The sequence below is a fragment of the Panicum virgatum genome, chromosome 7N (assembly GCF_016808335.1).
Source record: "Panicum virgatum strain AP13 chromosome 7N, P.virgatum_v5, whole genome shotgun sequence".
Taxonomy (NCBI): domain Eukaryota; kingdom Viridiplantae; phylum Streptophyta; class Magnoliopsida; order Poales; family Poaceae; genus Panicum; species Panicum virgatum.
Window position 1 is genome coordinate 33,084,194 of NC_053151.1, and position 19,542 is coordinate 33,103,735.

General features: G+C 49.9%; 1 protein-coding gene, 1 long non-coding RNA gene and 1 pseudogene across 2 annotated transcripts; 1 reads left to right on the plus strand and 2 right to left on the minus strand.

Moving 5' to 3' along the window:
• Positions 1-1,079: 1,079 nt before the first annotated feature.
• Positions 1,080-1,707, minus strand: LOC120680465 (annotated as a pseudogene).
• Positions 1,708-2,206: 499 nt separating this feature from the next.
• Positions 2,207-3,506, plus strand: LOC120683513. Its single transcript, XR_005678816.1, has 2 exons — positions 2,207-2,494; positions 2,635-3,506. It is a non-coding gene; the product is annotated as an uncharacterized LOC120683513 (long non-coding RNA).
• A 4,912-nt stretch (positions 3,507-8,418) lies between these two features.
• LOC120683421 (formin-like protein 2) lies at positions 8,419-11,870 on the minus strand. Its single transcript, XM_039965502.1, has 4 exons — positions 10,126-11,870; positions 9,854-10,047; positions 9,506-9,741; positions 8,419-9,400 (listed from the first exon to the last, which is right to left on the minus strand). The coding sequence occupies exons 1-4, from the start codon at positions 11,640-11,642 to the stop codon at positions 8,726-8,728; spliced, it is 2,622 nt and encodes an 873-aa protein (XP_039821436.1). The 5' UTR covers positions 11,643-11,870; the 3' UTR covers positions 8,419-8,725.
• Positions 11,871-19,542: the final 7,672 nt, after the last annotated feature.

A 19,542-nucleotide genomic window follows, 5' to 3' on the forward strand; every position in this document is an offset into this window, starting at 1 on the left:
TGCGCCGCCGACGCTGCCGCTGTTGATGAGCCGCCGTCGCTGCCACTGTTGACGAGAGGATAAGGGCATCAGGGACGGATGATGGGGATCCACAAGCCAGACCAGATGAATCCATCTAAATTGTCAGTTCAAACCAAACCAACCCATTAGCTATCCCAGCCCGGTTACCACCGAACCTCTTCTTTATTATACTCCAATGAAAATATCATTGTTCTTTTTCGCTCATTATCTACTTGGCCTTGACAGGTTAAATCCCTACATAAGTTAGAGATGGACGCATGGTTAGATTTGGCGTCAATATACACAAAGCTTGAGGCATGGCATGACTCAAACATCTGCCTTGACAAAGCGATCCATCGATTTCTTTTATCCCAATTATTGGCACGTCAGAGGTAAATATTCGCAACTACCTGACCTGATTCTGCTAATATATTCAGTTATGCTTTCTTTTTATGTTGGCCCAAACGCAAAACCAAACCACAAAGACTGGTTTGAGCCCAAACCACTAGCAGGTTGAGTTGCATGGCGCTAGTCTTTTAATTTTAACCAAGGTCAAAGATATTTGGTTTCGAGGTCCCTCTTCCTTTCGAGACGAATCTAGTTGGAAACTCGGCGATCGCTAGCGCCAAGTTTGTGAGACTAGCGTATAACATTCTCGCAAACATATAAATTTATATGTTAGTGTATAAATTTGTGTTTGTGGGACTAGCGTATAACATTCTCACAAACACAAATTTAGCACTAGCATATAACATTATCACGAATGACAAAAAAAATAGATATGTACAGTGGCACAATCTTTACACACAAATTGATTGTACCGTAGTATTAATGGAGAAATGGAATATTGTCCATGCATGTAAACATATTTCTTATCCCTCGCACATAAGGGGGGGGGGGAGGTAATTAAGCATAGACGATCGTCAGATAGTGACTGATGAAGACGATCATTACACCACCGAATACATAGGTCGAAACTAACACGTACGCCACAAAAAGGTAATTAAGCATATACAATTGGAGTCGATCGGAAGCTTGACACCGTGCACGGATCTGGCCGGCTGCACGCACGCGCTGCGCTAGCGCGACATCCCGGGATTCATGTGGGGGCGGGGCGGTTGCTGCAGCACCTGCTTTCACGTTCCCCTCCCATCCTGCAGCGATAAGCTCATCGTCAACACCCTGACGGGAAAGCCGCGGCGACTGCGAGCGAGGAACGCACTGCTACTTACCTTGGGACATGTCGAATCCGCGTGACTTGAGCTCGCGGTACTCCTGGCAGAGCGCCAAGGGCTCGCAGCAGAGGTGGACGCAGCAGTCGGCGCAGGGCTTGTCCGCGAGCCCGTAGCGGGGCCCGCAGCCTGGAGCGGTAGCAGCAGGAGTAGAGGCAGCCCAGCCCCGCCGCCGCCGACAGCAGGAAGTAGAGCGCCCCGCTCGCGCAGCAGGAGGTGGCCCCCTGGCCCACGATGCCGGCGATCCGCCCGAAGGTGACGCACGGGCAGAAGAACGTCAGGCAGCCTGCGCGCGGGGAGCAGACGTGAACAGTGCAAGCAAGCAGCGCATGAGGCGCACGAAGATGCATTGATCATTGCGCATGCCATGTTGGGTTGACGTTGAAGGGGACGAGGACTTACAGCCTTCGACGTCGTCGAAGCAGTCGCAGAGCCCGGAGGACCACGCGCCGACCGGCGGAGCGCTGTTGGCCATGGCGACGCCTTGCTCTGATGGCGAGCGCTCGGTGAGAAAGCACGGGATCGGAACCGCCCGCGCTCGGCAGCGTTGCTCGATCAATGCCCGGTGGCTGGCGCGGTATTTAACCCCGGGGCTCGGCCGGGCAACAGGTGCCGTGCCGTGTGCCAGTCCGTGCCTGCGTGCGTGCATGCATGCGTGGGCCGAAGTGCCGAACAGGCGAACACCACCGGCCGGTCGGCCGCTGCGGCGTTTGAGCTTGAGCTGTGCTAGCTAGGCATGCACAGCGGTGCCCGTGTTGGTGTTGGTCGATCGGGGTCGCTGTGCCTGCTGCCGTCGACCGTGACGGTGGCGCCGGGATATATGTAATCCGCTTAGGCTTCGTTTCGAAACTCCAATCCCCGCAGGGATCCCTACGTTTTCCCCGGGTGGGAAGACCACGGGAATACAATCCACGGGTTGATTTAATCGGACATTTGGAACACCACGCGGCAGGGTTCTCACGCCCCGATCTGCCTCCTTTCCACGGGGAAACACGCCCCACCTCGACAGGTCGGGGAGCAATCCCCCGTCTTCTCCCGAGTCTCGAGCTCTCCGTGTTGCTCGCGAGATGCGACGAACGGCTGCCGCCGCGAACGGCCGACCTTCTTCCCCACCTCCATCGTCCCCTCCTCCACAGCTGTTGCTTCCACATCTCCACACCTTTGCCTTCATGGCCGCCACTACTTCCACGCCGTCGGCGTCTCCGTCTCCGTCTTCGTGGCCACCGGCACCTCACCTCCAAACTGTGGCTCAGCATCTATCTGTATGCTCGTTTCCTGCAACCCCCTTTTCCTTCTCCATTTCCTCTTCCTTCCCCCTTCCTATTTTTTCTAGGGTGTGCTTACTTCTTAGAATAGATCTTGTGAAATTGATGATTTCTTCCCCTGCTCCTCCCCGGTGTAGAGTCCTCCGACACCATCTTTCGATTGCTGAAGGCATCTCCTCCCTTCCACAGACACTGGAGGTTTGTTCACACGGCTGAAACCTGTAGCGTCTGTTTTATATGCTAATTCCGATGACCAGGTATAGATTTTTAGAGCTTTTGCTTGCTGAAACAGTTAGCTGTAGCGCCTGTTCTATATGCTAATTCTCGTGACCAGGTACAAATTTTTAGAGTTTTTGGTACAAATTTTTAGAGTTTTTGATTGGGAGTCCTAGAAATCAGTCTCTCTCTTGTCTTCCACTGGTAAAAAGCTATGCAGTTCAGAAATTCAGATACAGCATAGCACTGGACTGAATTTCATAGTCAAGTAGTATTGGACCTAATCTAAGTTCCATTGTTGGAATCCAATCTGTGAATTGCTCTATACCTGCAATGTCATAGTGTATTTAAATAAGAAATGTTTCATTCTTTATGTAGGCAGATGCAATGGTCCGACAAAACCACATTAGCCGATAGTAGTGACCAATAAGGAAATAACAGTCACCTTTTCAATGCAATTCAATCTTTTTGGAACAGGTTTTCTGCCACCAAGCTGAACAAAGCAAGGATAGGGTTACCAATAAAGATCCTATTCTTTCTGATTGGATTTTATTCACTACACAGCTACTACATGATCACTACCTTGATCTTTTAATATGATTAATTACTTAGCCCTTGCTCTATTTGATTTAGTCTCTCCCTCTGGCTTAGAGTTCTACATGTAAACCAAACCGAGGTAGTTGATGAATTCTATTATGTTAGAGTAGTTTAGTTGATGAAACAGTTATGCAGAAAATGGAACCTGTAAGAATCTTTACCTTTTAATGGAGTCTGAGTTTTCAGTTTGATTTCACTTGGACATGCACATGTCTTTTTTCCAGGTTTCTTTACTCTAGTTCTGAATTTAACTTGCACATGTACAGAAAGTTACCTGCAACTTAAATGCTATGGTATTCAGTGGAATGCGTGAGTCATGATCTGTAATATAGTGCTTGTGACTAGCATCTTAAATTCAGAAGCATCTGGTTATTCAGTGGTTTGCTTCATGGTGCATCTGGTTATTCAGAAGCATCTAAGAATTGTCACTACCACTGACAGGCAGGTTACATGCAGTATCTTCTATTTTTATACACAGGTCAAAAGCATTCAGAGCTGTTACTATGCTGTTGCATTCAGTGTTGTTGTTCAGAATTCAGAGACCATTCAGACTGAAATACCAAACAGGATACATTCAGTGTTGTTGTTCATAATTCAAAAAGTGTCCATTTGGCCAATGTCCAGCAAGATACCCTATGCATTGAAAAAATTAGATATCCATTTGGCCAATTCAAATATCCATCAGTAAGCCATTAGTAATAATAATTAGAAGCTACTTTATCCAGAATTCAGAATCCAGCAACATTATTTTATTGCAGATCCAAATTCAGTAAGCCTCTTGTTCTTCTTCTTCTAGTTGTGCCACTCATTTGCTTTAGACACTTACCAGTAGCTGAGTTAGAAAGTAGTAGTCCTAGTATTGTATGACACTGAACTTCATGTGTGAAGCTTCATGTGTTTAACTGCAAGAACGTATGGTATGACATGAGCAGCCGCTAAGTAGTAGACTAGTGGCTACTTGGTTTCTGAAGCAATTTATCTAGGTTGTAGTAGACTAGTTTTTTTTTTGAAATTTAAGATCTAGTCGATGGTAAAAGGTTGCTACTAGCTATATCTAGTGAAGCTTCATGATCTTTAGTTCATTGTGTATTGCATATGTGCTGCTTAAACAATTAAATTTTAATTCCTACTGATCATATTTTTACTCCTGATGATGATGCCTAGTATTGTTTCTTTCTTCCTTTGGCAGCCTGTTCACCGCGTCTTCTGCTTCTGCTGAATATATTTTGTACGTCGTAGATTTTGAGTTTTCGCACATGCTAGGATTTTGAGTTACATGCCAATGTGTGTGTACGTCCCCGTGTCGCCGTGTTCGGAGGGCTGGAGTGGGCTGCTCTTGGCTGCAGCTGCAGCAGCCGAGCAGCCTAGGCCCTGTTTGGTTGTGAGTAGCACAAGTAGCACAAAAATTTTGACTAATAATTAGGGGTATTAAATGAATGCAATTTGTAAAACTAACTCCACAGCCCTGCGCTATTTCGCGAGACGAACCTAATGAGGCATTTGACCGCACGATTAGAAGTTGAGTACTGTAGCATCACTATAGCCAATCATCGATTAATTACCGTCATTAGATTCGTCTCGAAAAGTTACACACATCCGTGAAAAGGTTTTGCAAATAAATTTCGTTTAGTACTCCATGTATTGAAGATTCTTTTCTCGGAAATCGTGTGTCGTAGTTGTGATACGAAAACAAACAGGGCCCTGGCAGCCAGCAGCAGCAGAACGGCAGCAGCAGCAGCAATCCGCTCGGCAGCAGCAGCCGGAAGCAGCGCAGCAGCAGGGAGTAATCATCCCGCAGGACCAGGGGAGGCGCCAAATGCTGCCCGGGATGGGCACCTGCGGGGAGAGCGCACCCCTGGGTTCTGACGGGCACAGGGATGGGGGGCCTAGGGGAGCGAAGCCCTGCGGATTAATCCCCGGCATCCCAAACTAGCCCTTAGAGTCGATCGACGACCACGAACAAACGAGGAGTCCACACAGCTCTGCCGCCCCGGCCGTTAAATTTTGAACCAGGTTAGTTTTAAAATATTCTTTTGAAAAGTTTAAAATTTTAAAAATCGCCCCGCTATGAGCTGCGACGTCGTATGTGCCCTTTGCCTTCCGCGACCCGGGTCACCCGGCCGGCAGAAAAGTCCACGCCTTGCTTCCTCCTCCTCCGTCTACTATCGAGTGACGAGACGAGAGCCAGACGGCACTGGCGGGGGTGCCTCCTTCCTTAAGTGAAGGCCGTTTTGCATTGTTTTGTCTTGATCGATCTACTCCAGTTGTCCCAGCTTTCAAACTTGGACCTTATTTTGTTTAGTCTCAGAAGATGCTTTCTGCCAGCGGGAGTTCAGACTCCTATGAGGAGCAGATTTCTTTGCCGAAGGTGATGCAGTTTAACTGCGCGTTGTAAAAAAGGTCCCCACCTAGTGGCGAATCTAGAATTTTAGGCTAGAGTGGGCCAACTTGACATAAAAATTTTATGGCGGCAAATATATTATACTATACTAGTATAAAACTCATCAAAAACATCTAATAATATAGTAATAAGGTATCTTACAATTTCAAATATTAGAAAACCAACAGTTAAAACCTCAAATTTGCATATATGTTATTTGTTAGATGAATAACTTTTATATTTATACCTTAGAGATGCAAAGTTTAGGGTGGGCCGGCCACCCTGCTAGATACGCCAATGCCCTCATCTATCCCATGTCCAAATATAGTTGGGGTCCAGCCTTTCTCATGGGTAACAGACCACTATGTACTAGACGGATCCCTCGATTAAATATAGGTAACGGACCACTATGTACTAGACGGATCCCTCGTTTAGAGATCCGGCCAGAGGTGTAACACACATTAGGGATCGTGCTTAAAAGAGGTACGAGTGACATGGTGGTTTAGACAGGCTCGAGTCGCTCTGAGGCATAACACCCTAGTTCAATGTGTACCTTATTTATACTACTTCATCCGTCGGGAGGTATTTACCACCTCTGGCCGGGGTGTAGGTCTGCAGGTCAGACCCACTCCTCCCTAGGGTCACCCTTTTCGCGACCTTGGGGGTCCTATGTAGTTATCCCGGGGTCCTCGTGCTCCTGGGGTCTCCTTCCTCCGTGTCCCGAGGTAGCGGCGGTGCTACCCCGAGGTTACTCCTGATGTGACGAGCAGTAATGGTGGTAGGTCCCACACCACCGTCCGGTTCAGATGAGGTGATGTGACCACCTGATGGAGGGCGCGGACCCGCAAGCGGGCCCCACCTCTAGCTGGGCGCAGGTCTGCGGGTCAGACCCACTCCTCCCTGGGTCACCCTTTTCGCGACCCCAGGGGTTCTCTGCAGTTATCCCAGGGTCCTCGTGGTCTCGGGGTCTCCTTCCTCCGTGTCCCGAGATCACAGTGGCGCCACCCCCAGGGTTGCTCCTGATGTGACGGGCAGTAATGGTTGTGGGTACCGCACCACTGTCCAGTTCAGGTGAGGTGACGTGACCGTCCGATGGAGGGCGCCGACCTGTAGGCGGACACCACCTCTGGCCGAGGCGCAGGTCTTGGGCTCGGACCCACTCCTCCTCGGGGTCACCCTTTTCGGGATAGCGGGGGTTACCCCTGATGTGATGGCAGTAATAGCGGGGTCCCACACCACCGCCCGATTCGGGTGAGGTGACGTGACCCGAGAGGGGCGTCCCCCCAGGTCGTTCACCCCGCTGCCTGTAAGCACATCTCTCCCGAAATCATGGTGTTTTTACAGGGAAGATGCGTCGTCCTCAGGTCCCACCCGCGACAACAGTGCAGCACGATATATAGCTGCCGCCATCATATGGGGGTGTAGTAAAAAACCCCTCACTTGTCAATTCCTTTGCTCCAAAGGGAGCTCCCCCTTACGGGTGGACAAGCATCCCCCTGCCGTCGGGCCTCCTTGAAGAAAGCCCTTTGGTTGTGACCCTCGCCTTTGGCTCGTTTTGCCCTTTCTAGGCCAAATCGGCCCGATGGGCCCTCTAAGCTTATTTTGTCCAGGCTTAGTGATACCACTGTTCCCACGGTGCTGACTGTCTCCTTTTTAGTGTAGCCATCGAGGCAGTCTCCCCCGCAGGTATAGTTTTCTTTAGAAAATGCTTTCTCAAAACGCTTACTCCTTCCATTCCAAATATAGGTTGTTTTAATTTTCTAGATCCATAATATTTACTATGCATCTAGCAAAGTTATAAATATAGAAAAAATAAAATAAAAAGAATTTATATTTTAGAACGAAAGAAGTAGTAGGTTTGAGATTCTACTCTCATACTAAGATGAGACATGGAATTATTAGCAAGGGTTGAAAAAATGCAGTGATGTAAGTTTGGCATTCTTTCCACACCTTGGCTGCACGGCTGCATATCGAATTCATTGGTAGCTCCTTTAACTGCTCAAGTGTGATAAAGAGCATCTCTAGCGCATTACTCATTTCTCATATTATATATATATTCTCTCTCCATCAATAATAATACTTAAAGAATTGGATACAGAAAGTCACTTACTGTAGAGTAAGATCGAGTAGGAGGGAGGTGTGTTTTCATAATCACCGAAAATATTTTAATATTGCAAATGAAATTAGTAACCTGCCGGAGCTGCCGGAGCTTCCCCTGTTACTAAAATAATACTTTTTATATTAGGAAGAGGGATTACTAAAATAATACTTTTTATATTAGGAAGCGGGATGAGTTTTTTTTAACGTGAAGCAACGGGAACTCTTCCAACATAGTTCAAAAACTATCGGGCCGTCTCACCAAAGGCTGACTGCTGGGTTTGGGCCAAACGAGCGGCCCAACATATCGTCGCGAGGCGGCGCGACTTCCCGGGCTGCGAGAAAGATAGGAGAGGCGGGCCTCGCCGGCTCGCTGGGCCTGCCAAAAGGGTTATGGCTGGCGACAGACAGCGCTACTGGTCACCCACACACCCACACGGGCCGCGAGCACGTGGCAGACAAAGCGGCAGAGAAACCAAGCAGGGGTTCTGAACTGAACGTGGCGCTCTGAAACTCCGCAGGCGACGCATACGAATTCAAATCCCACAGGGGCAGAAAAGTAAGCAAACGGAGACAAATGTGGACAAAACGAGGAGACACACAAACGGCAACTTGTGTTGCAGAGATCGTGTGGCGGTGTGGGGATCGTTTCGGTCCCAAGTTTGAATTCACCCAACCACACATCTCCACGTTGAAGCTGCTAGATTCTCCAAAAGCTATTTCGAGTATCAGATGCAAGAAAAGGCTTGCAGCATCAGATTTGAGTGACTCGCTAATTGCTATGGGTACTGTCCACTCCAGTGTCCATGGAATGCGCATGAAAATGAAGAAGAAACACAAGCTTCTGATCTACAACGAACTCGTTCCTAACGATCAAGAACAACGGCAAAACCAAGAATTACAGTGTTGTTCCCTTCCCGTTTCCGGAGTACTATCTGTCATACAGTGTTGCTCGGGGCACCATTCGGTCCGTGGCAGCAGCCCCTGCTGGCTCCCCTCACCTCCTTGCACACCCGCTCCAGCATGGCCAGGAAGTCCCTGACGATGACGAAGATCCGGAGCGGGCTGGCCTCGTCCCGGCCGACGTCGCCGTGGTAGTACTCGGTGATGTCCCTGACGTGCGCCAGGACCCGGCGCTCGCCGTCCTCCAGCTCCCTGATCACCTCCCCGGCCTGCGCCACGAAGGGCGCCATGAGGGCCACGAAGCACCGGCCCCGCTCGTCGCCGGCGAGGTCCGCCCCCACCAGCGCCCGGATCCGGGACAGCCCGTGCGAGAGGCCGGACACCGAGGTGGTGAGCACGTCCAGGTCCACCGTCGCCGTCTTCCTGACGCTGGTGAGCTCGGCGGCGAGCCCGGTCACGATGTCCGGCGGCGCCTCCGCCGCGCGCGCCGCCGGCTTCTGCGACGACCGGATCATTTCCTGCACCACGAAGTGCAGCAGCGTCGTCCTCCCGTCGGCGCCCTTCACGTCGGCGAGCTTGAGCAGCGTGTCGAGCTTGAACGCCATGGCGCCGCCCCGCGCCGTCCCGACGTTCATCCGGTTCCCGGTCTTGAGCACGGCCTCCAGCAGCTTCAGGAACAGCTTGCTCGACATCAGCTCCCGGCACGCGTCCTTTCAGACAGCAAGAACAGCATCATTTGAAGATATAATGTTAGTACAATCCGATCATCACGAGATAATAATTGAGACCATCTGCATGCTCGGTCTCTCGCTTACCTCGAGCATCTCGAACGACCTCCTGATGTGGCTGACTTCGTCGGCGAAGGTCTCCCGGCAGAGCATGGCCTCGACGCGCGCGAACGCGCACGGTATCGTGAGCACCACCTTGAGGAGCCTCTCGGCCGCGACCAGGCTGCCGACGTCGCCGTCGTAGCTCTCGAGCTTGTCGACCTCTTCCTTGGTCGGCGCCATCTTGATCAGTGCCTCCAGCTGCTGCACGGACAGGCCGTTCCCTGAACCAACACGACCAAGAAGACCGTGCCCAAAAAAAAATACGAGTCAAAGATCCGCGCTAGCTTGTCCAGATGCGTTGGTTCATCAGGGGCAGTTTATTGGAGCACTCACCGTGCATCAGGGCGGCGTAGATTTGCTCGGCGGTGGCGTTGACGGCCTTCATCAGGATGGTGATGTTCTGCAGCCTCTTGGGGTCCAGGACGTGGTGCCCGAGCGAGGGGCTCCGGCTCTGGGCTTCCTCGTGCTTCGCCGAGCACCTCGCCGCGGTGTACCGGAACAGCGACTCGATCATCTGCTCGTCCAACCTGCCAAGGAGACACCAGGCAGCGGTTACCGCTTCGAATTCGCTCGGCAAGAGGACAGACAAGGTGATCCGAGCTTACTCGAACGAGCTGGAGCGGATCCTGTCCCACACCATGCGCCGGTTGGGCGCGGCGCGCACCTTGTCCCAGTGCAGGGGCTTCAGCTTGGGCAGCGGCGCGCCGTTCTCGCCGACGACAGGTGGTGCGCTCGGCCTGAACAGACCCGGCGGCGCAGGAGGCGGCGGGAGGGCGGGGCCAGTGCCACCGTTCCTCTGACCATTGTGTCGTTGCGGTACTAGCAGTGCCGGCGGCGGCGGAGGCGGCGTGGGGACGGCCGGACCACCGCAACTTGTCTCAACGCTCTGTCGTTGTGGTAACATCAGCGGAGGTGGTGGCGGCGGCGGTGGGGGGACGGTCGGATCACCACGGCCTGTCAGGACGCTCTCCTGCTGTTTCACCATCACTGGTGGCAGACGTGGCGGCGGCGGCGGCGGTGGCACTGGTTTGCTACTTGCGGCGTTCGAGCTCACGGTGTCCACATCTACTTCTTCTTTTGCGCGGAACGCGCTGCCGCTCTGAAATTTCAGGGACCTGACGGACTGAGCAGTTCCCCGGAGCTCGTGATCGTTGAGCGACTGAGATGTCACCACGGACGCCGACGAGCTCGGGGAATGCGCGCGACGGCCCCGATCCTCGCTTCTCGGCGTGCGCGGGCCCAACGGCGAGAATGGACTCGCAGCCTTGCTCTTGTCCCAAGGCGTCGTCGGGGCAGAGCCGCGGCGCTTCGACCGGACGGAGGGCGACGGCGACACGCCGTCGGCCTTGGTGAGCTCGGAGTAGGAGAAATGGGACGAGTGGAAGCAGCACGAGGAGTGGACCGAATCGGCGCCGTCGTCGGAGCAGGCTCCGCCGCCGTCCTCCTCGCACTTCAGCTCCTCGTCTTTAGGTCCCGCCATCTCCGGCGCCGCCTTCCCCCCACCGTCGCTCCCGGCGTCGTCGAGGTACGGCTTGATGGCGTCCAGGTAGAACATGCCCGGCGCCGGCTCGAAGCTCACCTTGTTGGTGCCGGCGTTCAGGTCGGCGGCGCCCCCGCGCTTCCCCTGGAACTTCCTGCACGTCAGGAACACCACCAGGACGGCGAGGAGCACCAGCGCCGCCCCCGACAGCGCGGCCGCCGCGGCGGCGACGACCAGCTGCATGCTCTTCTTCTTCTTGCTCCCGCGCTCGCCGTCGCCTCCCTCGCCGTGCGGCGGGCTCTGCCTCTGGCTCGGCGCCGTGGCATTGTTCCCCGTCTTGTGATCGTGGGCAACTTTCCCGGGGACCGGGAGCCGCCGCGCGTCCTTGTGGAGCAGAGGCAAGCTGGCACGCGCCGGAGCCGGGGCCGGAGAGACTCCACGTCCATGGGCGTGACGCTGCTTCTGCCTCAGCCCGAGAGTGTCAAGACCACGGAGCACCCTGACCTTGGCCTCGCCATTGCCAGCTTCCTTGGTCCTGCTGCCACCGTTGCCGGTGATCGAGAAGACAAGACCGGCGCCGCACGCGACCAGGAAGAGGGAGAGCAGGAGGCGTCGGGAGGGACTGGGCATGGCGGCAGGCATCAAACCATTTCAAGGGGCCCGGGGCGGAATGGTCATCGGTGGTGGGAGATCAGAGGTGCTCTGGGAGAAAGCTGCGAAGGTTGCGAGATACAATCATCACAAGAAGGATTGGCGCCAGGCACGTACGCGGGCGGCAGAGGCAGAGCTAGGCGTCAATGCCACTCCAAGGAATCGCTGGCCGATGGCAGGTGCGCGCGGCAGCGCAGTGACGGCATGTACCTGCCCGTGCGCTTTTGCGTTACTGTGTCCATGCACCCGCGTCCTCGCTTCTGTCTTGTTGGATACTAGTATCTCCGTGCAGCTAGTTGCTGATCTTTCATCGTGAAAACTCCACGGATTTCTTTTTTCTGATGGTTTCAGAACAAGATTTGCAGATCAGCACTTCAGAGTTCAGAAAAGAATTGGGGCATATGTCTACCATTTTTTACCTGAGCATGCCTCGGCTGTCCCTGAAAATGCTACGTACTACAGCTCCTGCAGTTTTCAGTTAACCAGGTGTTCAGTTCAGTGCTAAAAGTACTACTACTAAATCAGATCAGATAGACACCATTGGCAGCTTATCCGATACTGTACACGATCCGTTACACTACTCAAACTACTCCAGTAAAAAAGACGATTCGGCACGGAATTTCACACCATTTCATATTGTCTCCTCCTGTTGTATTGGTTCACCTGTCCCTTTGTATGTTTGTTGTGTGATCTGCAGACTTGTTTTTTACCCCAAGGCTGCACCGGCCGGTCCCCTGCAGCAGCATTACCCCCCGCCGTACTGCTGATCCGAAGACCATCACCCGTGCCCCGGAAATGAATCAACGATTCAAAGCTCCTGGTCTCGGGCATTTGAATTGGTCTTACGGCGATGTCAGGAGTTGTATTTATATAAACTGTACCATACCCTGGCCCCCCTCCTGTGTGTTGTTGGATTGGTGAGCACCTAGCAGTACGTGTGGGGTCCTGGGTGTGGTTGCAATTGAGTGCCGCCAAAGGGCATCAAGCCATCCGTGTTCATCTGGATTCCTGTTGTTCTTGAGAACACTCCCTCGCCCTCGCCAAAAGCGGCAGCAGCAAGCATTTGCTGCATGATTTGGTGGGTTACCAAACCCGCCCTCGCCATTGATGGCACTGAAAGCCTTGCGTTTTGCAGGCAGGATGCTATCGGCCTTGATGATCCCCCGGCGGTCTGCCGCCTTGATTGGCGCAGCTGAGCGTGGAGGGCTGATACACCCTCACACTCTTGAGGCAAAGCCCCAAATGGCAAACGGAGAAGGCTTGGTGATGCTGAACTGCTGCTGATTTGCCCGGATCGACCTGCCTCTACGTGTTTCCTTGTTGGGATGATCTCATTTCCACCTTGCTTTGCTTGTGGGTGCGTTGCTACGAAGCATTTTTCCCTCGGTTACTAGAAAGAAGAAAAAAAATACGGGTGTACAATCTGCTCGCTTTCAGTAATGCTGGGACTCTGTCACTCTGAGGAGTGGACTATATGATCTACCAGATTACCACCCTCTGATCGTGAGAAGCGGCAGCAGTACCGTCCTCTGGAAAAGTGGGAGAAAGCAACAGATCTGTTTGGCGACCATGATGGCATGGGGAGCACATTAAATCACGCATTAATCAGAGTAGACCAGTACGAGAGCCTTTACCTGACGTACTCCAGCTTCACACCAGCCTACGATCACAGGACACTCGTAAATATGGCCATTGGTCAGGCTTTGTGACTATGAAGTCGAACAGAGCTGCTGGCAGCCCAACAAGCAAGCATGTGCTTCGTGGGCTTTCACCCAAACAAGCAGCAGAGCCCAGGGATCATCGCTGCGGCAGTTTTTTATTTTTTTATTTTTTATTTCTGTTTTTACAAAAATATATTTTCGATATGAAAATTTACAGAAATATACCCCGGCCGCTCAGCTGCCGGGCGGCCGGGACCTGGCCGCCCGGCAGCCAGGCGGCAGGGGCTTCGGGGGGCCGGGACCTGGCCGCCCGGCAGCCGGGCGGCAGGGGCTTATCCGCAAAAAAAACACGAAAAATAATTGCAGACATGTCCCTGAGGCCGGTCGCCCGGCTGCGGGGCGGCCGGCCCCCACTGGCCGCCCGGCTGCTGGGCGGCCGGATCTCCCACCCTTATATAAGGGTTGGATGGTCTCTCATGCCTCATTTGCATCACTACAATTCCAGAAACCAAGAAAAAAGAGAGAGGGATGGAGGGAGGCGAAGTGTAACACCCCAGGTGTTTAATTAGTTAAACCAGGGTCATTAGCATCAAATTCTGCACCTTAACCAAGAAAAGTCGAAATAAATGCATGTGTATGTATGCGGGTGATTGTGTTTATGTGCATAGTTCAGAAGCCTTAAATAATTTTTAATCCAATGCTAGTGTGCTTTTGAATCTGAGTTGGCATGTCATTAACATCACGATAAATCAAAGTCTAGTTTAAATCAAAGTGAGAAAGTGAAGTTTAGCACATGAAATGACGAATCATTTGAATCCAGGTTTTAAAGATTTAAATTGTTTCTTTTCAAGTTTTAAACAAATATTCTTAGAGAATAATTCCAAAAACATAGCTCAAACAAAATTTTGCCCAAAACCAAAGTTGTAGCATTTTTGTTGTGAAACAACTTTCATGTGCAAATATTTTCGAGTTTCGATACAAAAGTCGAAGAAAATTTGAATTTAAATCGAATCGGATTTTAACGTACATTCGTCGGGTTTTCAAATTAACTTTTGATTTGAGTCTCAAACGATTGGGTGCTTGAAACAAAAAGGGTAGCATTTGAAATTCTTTACAACTTTCATATTCAAAGTTTTCTATGTTTCAAAAGAAAATTTGGAGAAAAATTTAAATTTGGAATCAAATCTCTTTTTCTCTCTCTCTCTGCTCTCTCTCCCTCCCCTGTCCAGCGCCGGCCGTGCACGAGGCCGCCGGCCACGTGCCGCCCGCCCGGCCAAGCCACCTCCTCGGCACTGGGTTCGCCCAACCCGGCCCCCTCCAACCCGTTCGACCTCGCCACGCGGCACTGCCCCCTTGCGCGCACGTCGAGAATGAACGCCGATGCGCCACGGCGACGCCGTGACGACTCGGCCGACCGCCCCTCGCCTCGTCTCGCGCCCTTGACCGCCCAGACCCTTCTCACGAGCCCTGAGGCGTCCTCATCCTTCCTCCCTCCACTCTGAGCCGAGAGCCGAGCCCTCCGCGGCGACCAGAGCTGCCGCTGCCGCCATTAGCGCCGCCGCCCCCTTGCTCGCCGCCGAGCTTCCCCCTCCGCCCTTCCTTGTGCCCAACAACCCCCGCAGCCACCTTCCTCGCCCTCCACTGGTACTCCCCGACTTGCTCGACGTCGCTCCGGGCCACCGGACCGCCGCCGCCGCCGCCAACCGCCGCCGCCGCCGCCCCTGTTCCGTGGAGGAGCCTCCTCAGGCCGCCCCGCGCCCAACCAAGGCCACCAATAGGTTCCTCTCGCCGCCCTTTTGCTTTTCCCCATGTTCCCCCTCGCCGCCGGCCGCCCCAGGCGCCGAAATCCGGCCGCCCGCCGCTCCCCTGCTTCAAACTCCGGCCAGGGGCCTATCCGCGAGAAGAAAAAGTCTTCCAGGGGCCTCTGCGCAAAAAGTTCTTTCTTTTTCTTTTTGTTTTCCAAACCAGCAAAATTGTAAATTCGATATAAATTCATAGAAAAATCAGAAAAATGTAAATCCAAATGTTTTGGAATCCTTGCAACAAGATCTACAACTTTCATTACATGCACATGTTTATTTTCTGTCTGTATTTTAATCTAGGAAAAAGATTAGATTTCAAAGGCTATAATTGTTCTAGGAGTTCTACTTAGAATCTATAGGTGATTTTTGGCTGGTAGGTAGTACATGCCATGTTTAGTGTTTTGTAAAAATTTGAGCACCAGTTGACCTTTGTAACTAGATGAAACCCTAGTCTTGGCTAGATCTAGTAAAATATTTTGCTTTTTATTTCTGGATGCTATGACTTGGATATATGTATGAAACTTTTTCTGTGTATTTCCAATACTAAATGAGCACCACTGTCCAAGTTTCAATATTTTTAGGTTTGTGTATCTATTTCTTTGGGTTAATGCTTGTTTAGTAGATATTAATTATGATAAATAGTTTATGTTGATAATAAATCATGAAATATTTCTGAGTGTTCTTTTTGCATATTTTAGCTTGTCCATGGAGTTTGAGTCTCTGTTCATGATTAGAACAGGATCTAAAAATGAATCTTGATGAGCTAATGTATGTTTGGTTTATTTTCTCCTATTTATTTCTGTGAATAATAAATCCTGAAAAATTCACAGTAGCTAATTCATCCCTTTTTAGACCTGCTGTTAAAGTTTGAAATTGTTTTATACTCTAGTCTGAGCTGTATAATTCAATCTTGTTCTAGGAATTGTCTGGTTACATAAATTGTTCTGGATAATTGGCTACAAGATTTAAGATGAGTTTTGTAGGATAGCTAGTCCTGTTTATGTTCTGTTTGAAGTAATTTTTGTTGAGTTTACTACTATATGTGTGCTGAGTTGTTAAATTATTAACCAACCATGATTTAATTGCTATAGGAAGTTACTCCCACTTGTTTAGGAGATTAGTATAGCTTTCTTGAGCTATTGATCATGATGTCTTGTGTAGTTAGATAGGTTGAGTTGCTACTCTATAAACGATTGCCCAGTAAAATATGAATGAAAGTGTTTCACTCTTTAACTTCGGGTTTTGTTTGCGTTACACCGTTATTGTGAAATAATTCATAAATTCCTACCATCACAACGACTTACTCATGTGCATTGCATCTCATATAGATACTACTACTCTCGCTGACGGAACTTACGAGCTGGTGCCCGAGTCTGAGAGTGAGCAGCGCGAAGCTCAAGTTAATCTAACTGAAGCTGCGCAAGACCCGAACCCGATTTCGGAAGAGCCCAGATCCAGCTACGCCCAGGAAGGCAAGCCCCAGAGCATTTCCTATTATTGTAAACTTATGCAACTTTTTATTGTTCTATCCACTGGTGCATCTAAGTTACAGGAGTTGATTGGAACCTTAGTGGCATGATCCTAGATACCTATGCTTGAACACTAGTATGTGTAGGTCGCTAGTTGGCTATGCTAATTGTTCGGTAGAAGTCGAGTGATTTCCTGTCACTCGCGAGAATTATAGGAGTTGATTGTTTAATACCTGCTGTAACTATAAGGCTTACGGGCGGGGCTGTGGTACTTGTGATGCCCCGTCTGTTTAGTGAAATTGGATAAGGCCGCAGTGTGTGGTAGTGGTGGTTAAGCGTTTGAACGTACTAGACACATGCCGAGAATATGGTAATCGGTAAGCTTAAGTACCTGATTGGACCGGCAAGTGGACTTTACTTTCACCTTCTTTGAACGTCGTTTCTCATGCGCGCACATGCGGGTGCAGAGTCGTCGTACTCTGTAGTCGAGGACGGTGACCCTGATCCACAACCCGGAAAGAAAGGGGAAAAGTTGCACATGTGACTCTGGGAGTAACCACGTGACGTGTGTTTAGGTCTGCCTTGCAAGGTTAACAAATTCGATTCGAATCGTCCGCCTCTCACGGATAATGGGACTGCTTAACTCTTCTGCTACATAGAGTAAGAAGTGGAACTTGATGACGATGATGAATATGTTTGATTGATGAAAGATAAATTTTGTTCACCATGTATGTTGTTGGATAGATGCTCACTTAGAATGGGTAATTGAACTAGAACCTGAAAGCTAAAACCTGCAATTAAGGACCCACTCTTTATCGCTTTTCGGCAAAACAAACCCCTCAAGCCAAAAGCCTTGCATGTCTAGATAAAGGGCTAAATATACCCTCGGTCGGGTAAGCCTTGCTGAGTATTAGAATACTCAGCCTTGCTTGTGGCTATATTTTGTTTCAGGTGAAACCTTTGAGGATATGATTGCCAGTTTGACCTGGTCTTGCACTCTTCCACCTAGTTGGTCCGTGGAGTTGGATGCGTCCCCGGCCAATGATGACAAGAACGAGTGATGTCTTGTATCGGGCTTTCTCGAGACACCCATATCGTCGTTAGTTCTCATGTTTACTTTGCCGCTAAAATAAAGGACTCTGTTGAACTTCTGTTACTTTGGTTTGAAAAGTACTTTGTTAAATTTGGAACTTGGTTTGTAATTCTGTTTTTATGTTAAACTCTGTGGTGTAATATATTGTGAGGTGTTGTAATCTCTGGACTCGCCTTCGTGTGAGTTATGCTGCTTTGTTCGATCCAGGTTTAAGTGGTTTTATCGGGATTTTACCCGACAGCACTGCCGGATTACTCCGTTTTAAGTGTGTGTTAACCCCGATTGTCGTTTTGATGATGGTTAGCGCACTTAAGCCGGTTTATGTCGGGCGGGGCTGCCACACGAAGCCCTGCCGGATTTTCGAGCCGGCGACTGCACGTAACCAAAATCCGTCTACGCTTTACAAATAGCATGATTGTGTGTCCAGATATGTCGAGCAATTATTTTTGTTGTAATTATTTTTGTTGAAATAGTAGATTAGCAATCAATTTAATATCATGATTCTGTGTCCAGAGATGTCGAGAAAACTTCGTTTTCAAGTTCATTATGGTGATAGATATATTTCTCATGATGCGTATGGAGTAGATCTATCAGCTTTTGAATGAAGAGAGTGTGGAATAGATAAACCCTTAGAGAGGAATTTTGGTTCCATACGCAAATGGCTTCATGATATATTCAATGTGAATCCAAAGACTCATTTCCTAACCGTTCAGACTGTGACAAATAGGGGAACTGAAGGGGATTTCTGGGAGTTGATGCTTATAGCAAACACCGAAGAATGACAGACTTACATGCAAGCAGCTCTTGACCGCGGGTGGCCTCTTGCAATGCTAATTCAGATTCACCAGAAGGCAGCCCAATTCGTTGAAGGATCAACAAGTACATCATCTCATATGAACCAAGCAGTGGAACAAGAAAATGAAGATCAGAACATGCATGTCACAGAATCTGAGCCGCAAGGTATAGCTGATCAGGTAGGAGAAAAAGAAGATCAGAACGTGCATGTCATTCAACCTGAGCCGCAAGGTTTAGCTGATGAGGATGAGCGGATACCTGGAATTGTGGAAGCTGTACGGAATGAAGACCAAGAGGCTCGAATGATGGAAGAATGTGGGACTCATCAGACGATGAGGACTACCCGTTGCTAGATGAATGGAGAGGCAAGGGTTTTGGAAATATAGTGATACAGGATATTAGGAGTAATGAGTATGAATACAGAGAGAATAAGGTTGTGCAGGGGGCAAAGTATCCTAGCATTGAAGCTGTGAAAGATGCTGTGAAGTTTTGGGCTATATCGTTGAGGAAGGAATTCAGAGTTGTGAAGTCTAGCAGCAAATAATATGAGGTGAAGTGTGTCAATGGCGATTGTACATGGCGAGTACATGCCTACAAGAAGTATAAGACATACTGAGAGTGTTCAATTGTTACACCATATACATATAGATTAACTGATGTTGCTCAAACTCACCGTAACATCACATCCACTTTCGTTGCCAAGAAGATGTATGGGGTGATTCTGGACAAAATTGATTATGAGCCAAAATTAATAATTAGGGACATAGACGACCGTTTTCAATACAAAATCAGCTATGCAAAGGCTTGGCGGGCAAAACAAAAGGTGTTTGAGATGAGATTTGGCATATATGAGGCATCATATGATAACTTGCCTCACATGCTGTCAGCAATTGTGCAGAGAAATCCTGAAAGCGCGGCTGATATCTACATTGTACCGAGTTTAGATGGGGGACCTGGGTTTCTGCTTCGTGCTTTCTTCTGCCTTGGTGCATGTGTGAGGGCATTTATGTATTGTCTTCATGTTCTATGTATTGACGGCACATTCTTGACAGGAAGATATAAGGGGACAAT

Excerpts from the sequence above, each read along its gene's own strand:
- LOC120683421 (XM_039965502.1), bottom strand. The coding sequence starts at position 11,642 with ATGCCTGCCGCCATGCCCAGTCCCTCCCGACGCCTCCTGCTCTCCCTC. Across the intron at positions 9,742-9,853 it reads CTACGCCGCCCTGATGCACG|GGAACGGCCTGTCCGTGCAG; the intron begins GTGAGTGCTCCA and ends GTGTTGGTTCAG. Across the intron at positions 9,401-9,505 it reads GGTCGTTCGAGATGCTCGAG|GACGCGTGCCGGGAGCTGAT; the intron begins GTAAGCGAGAGA and ends GCTGTCTGAAAG.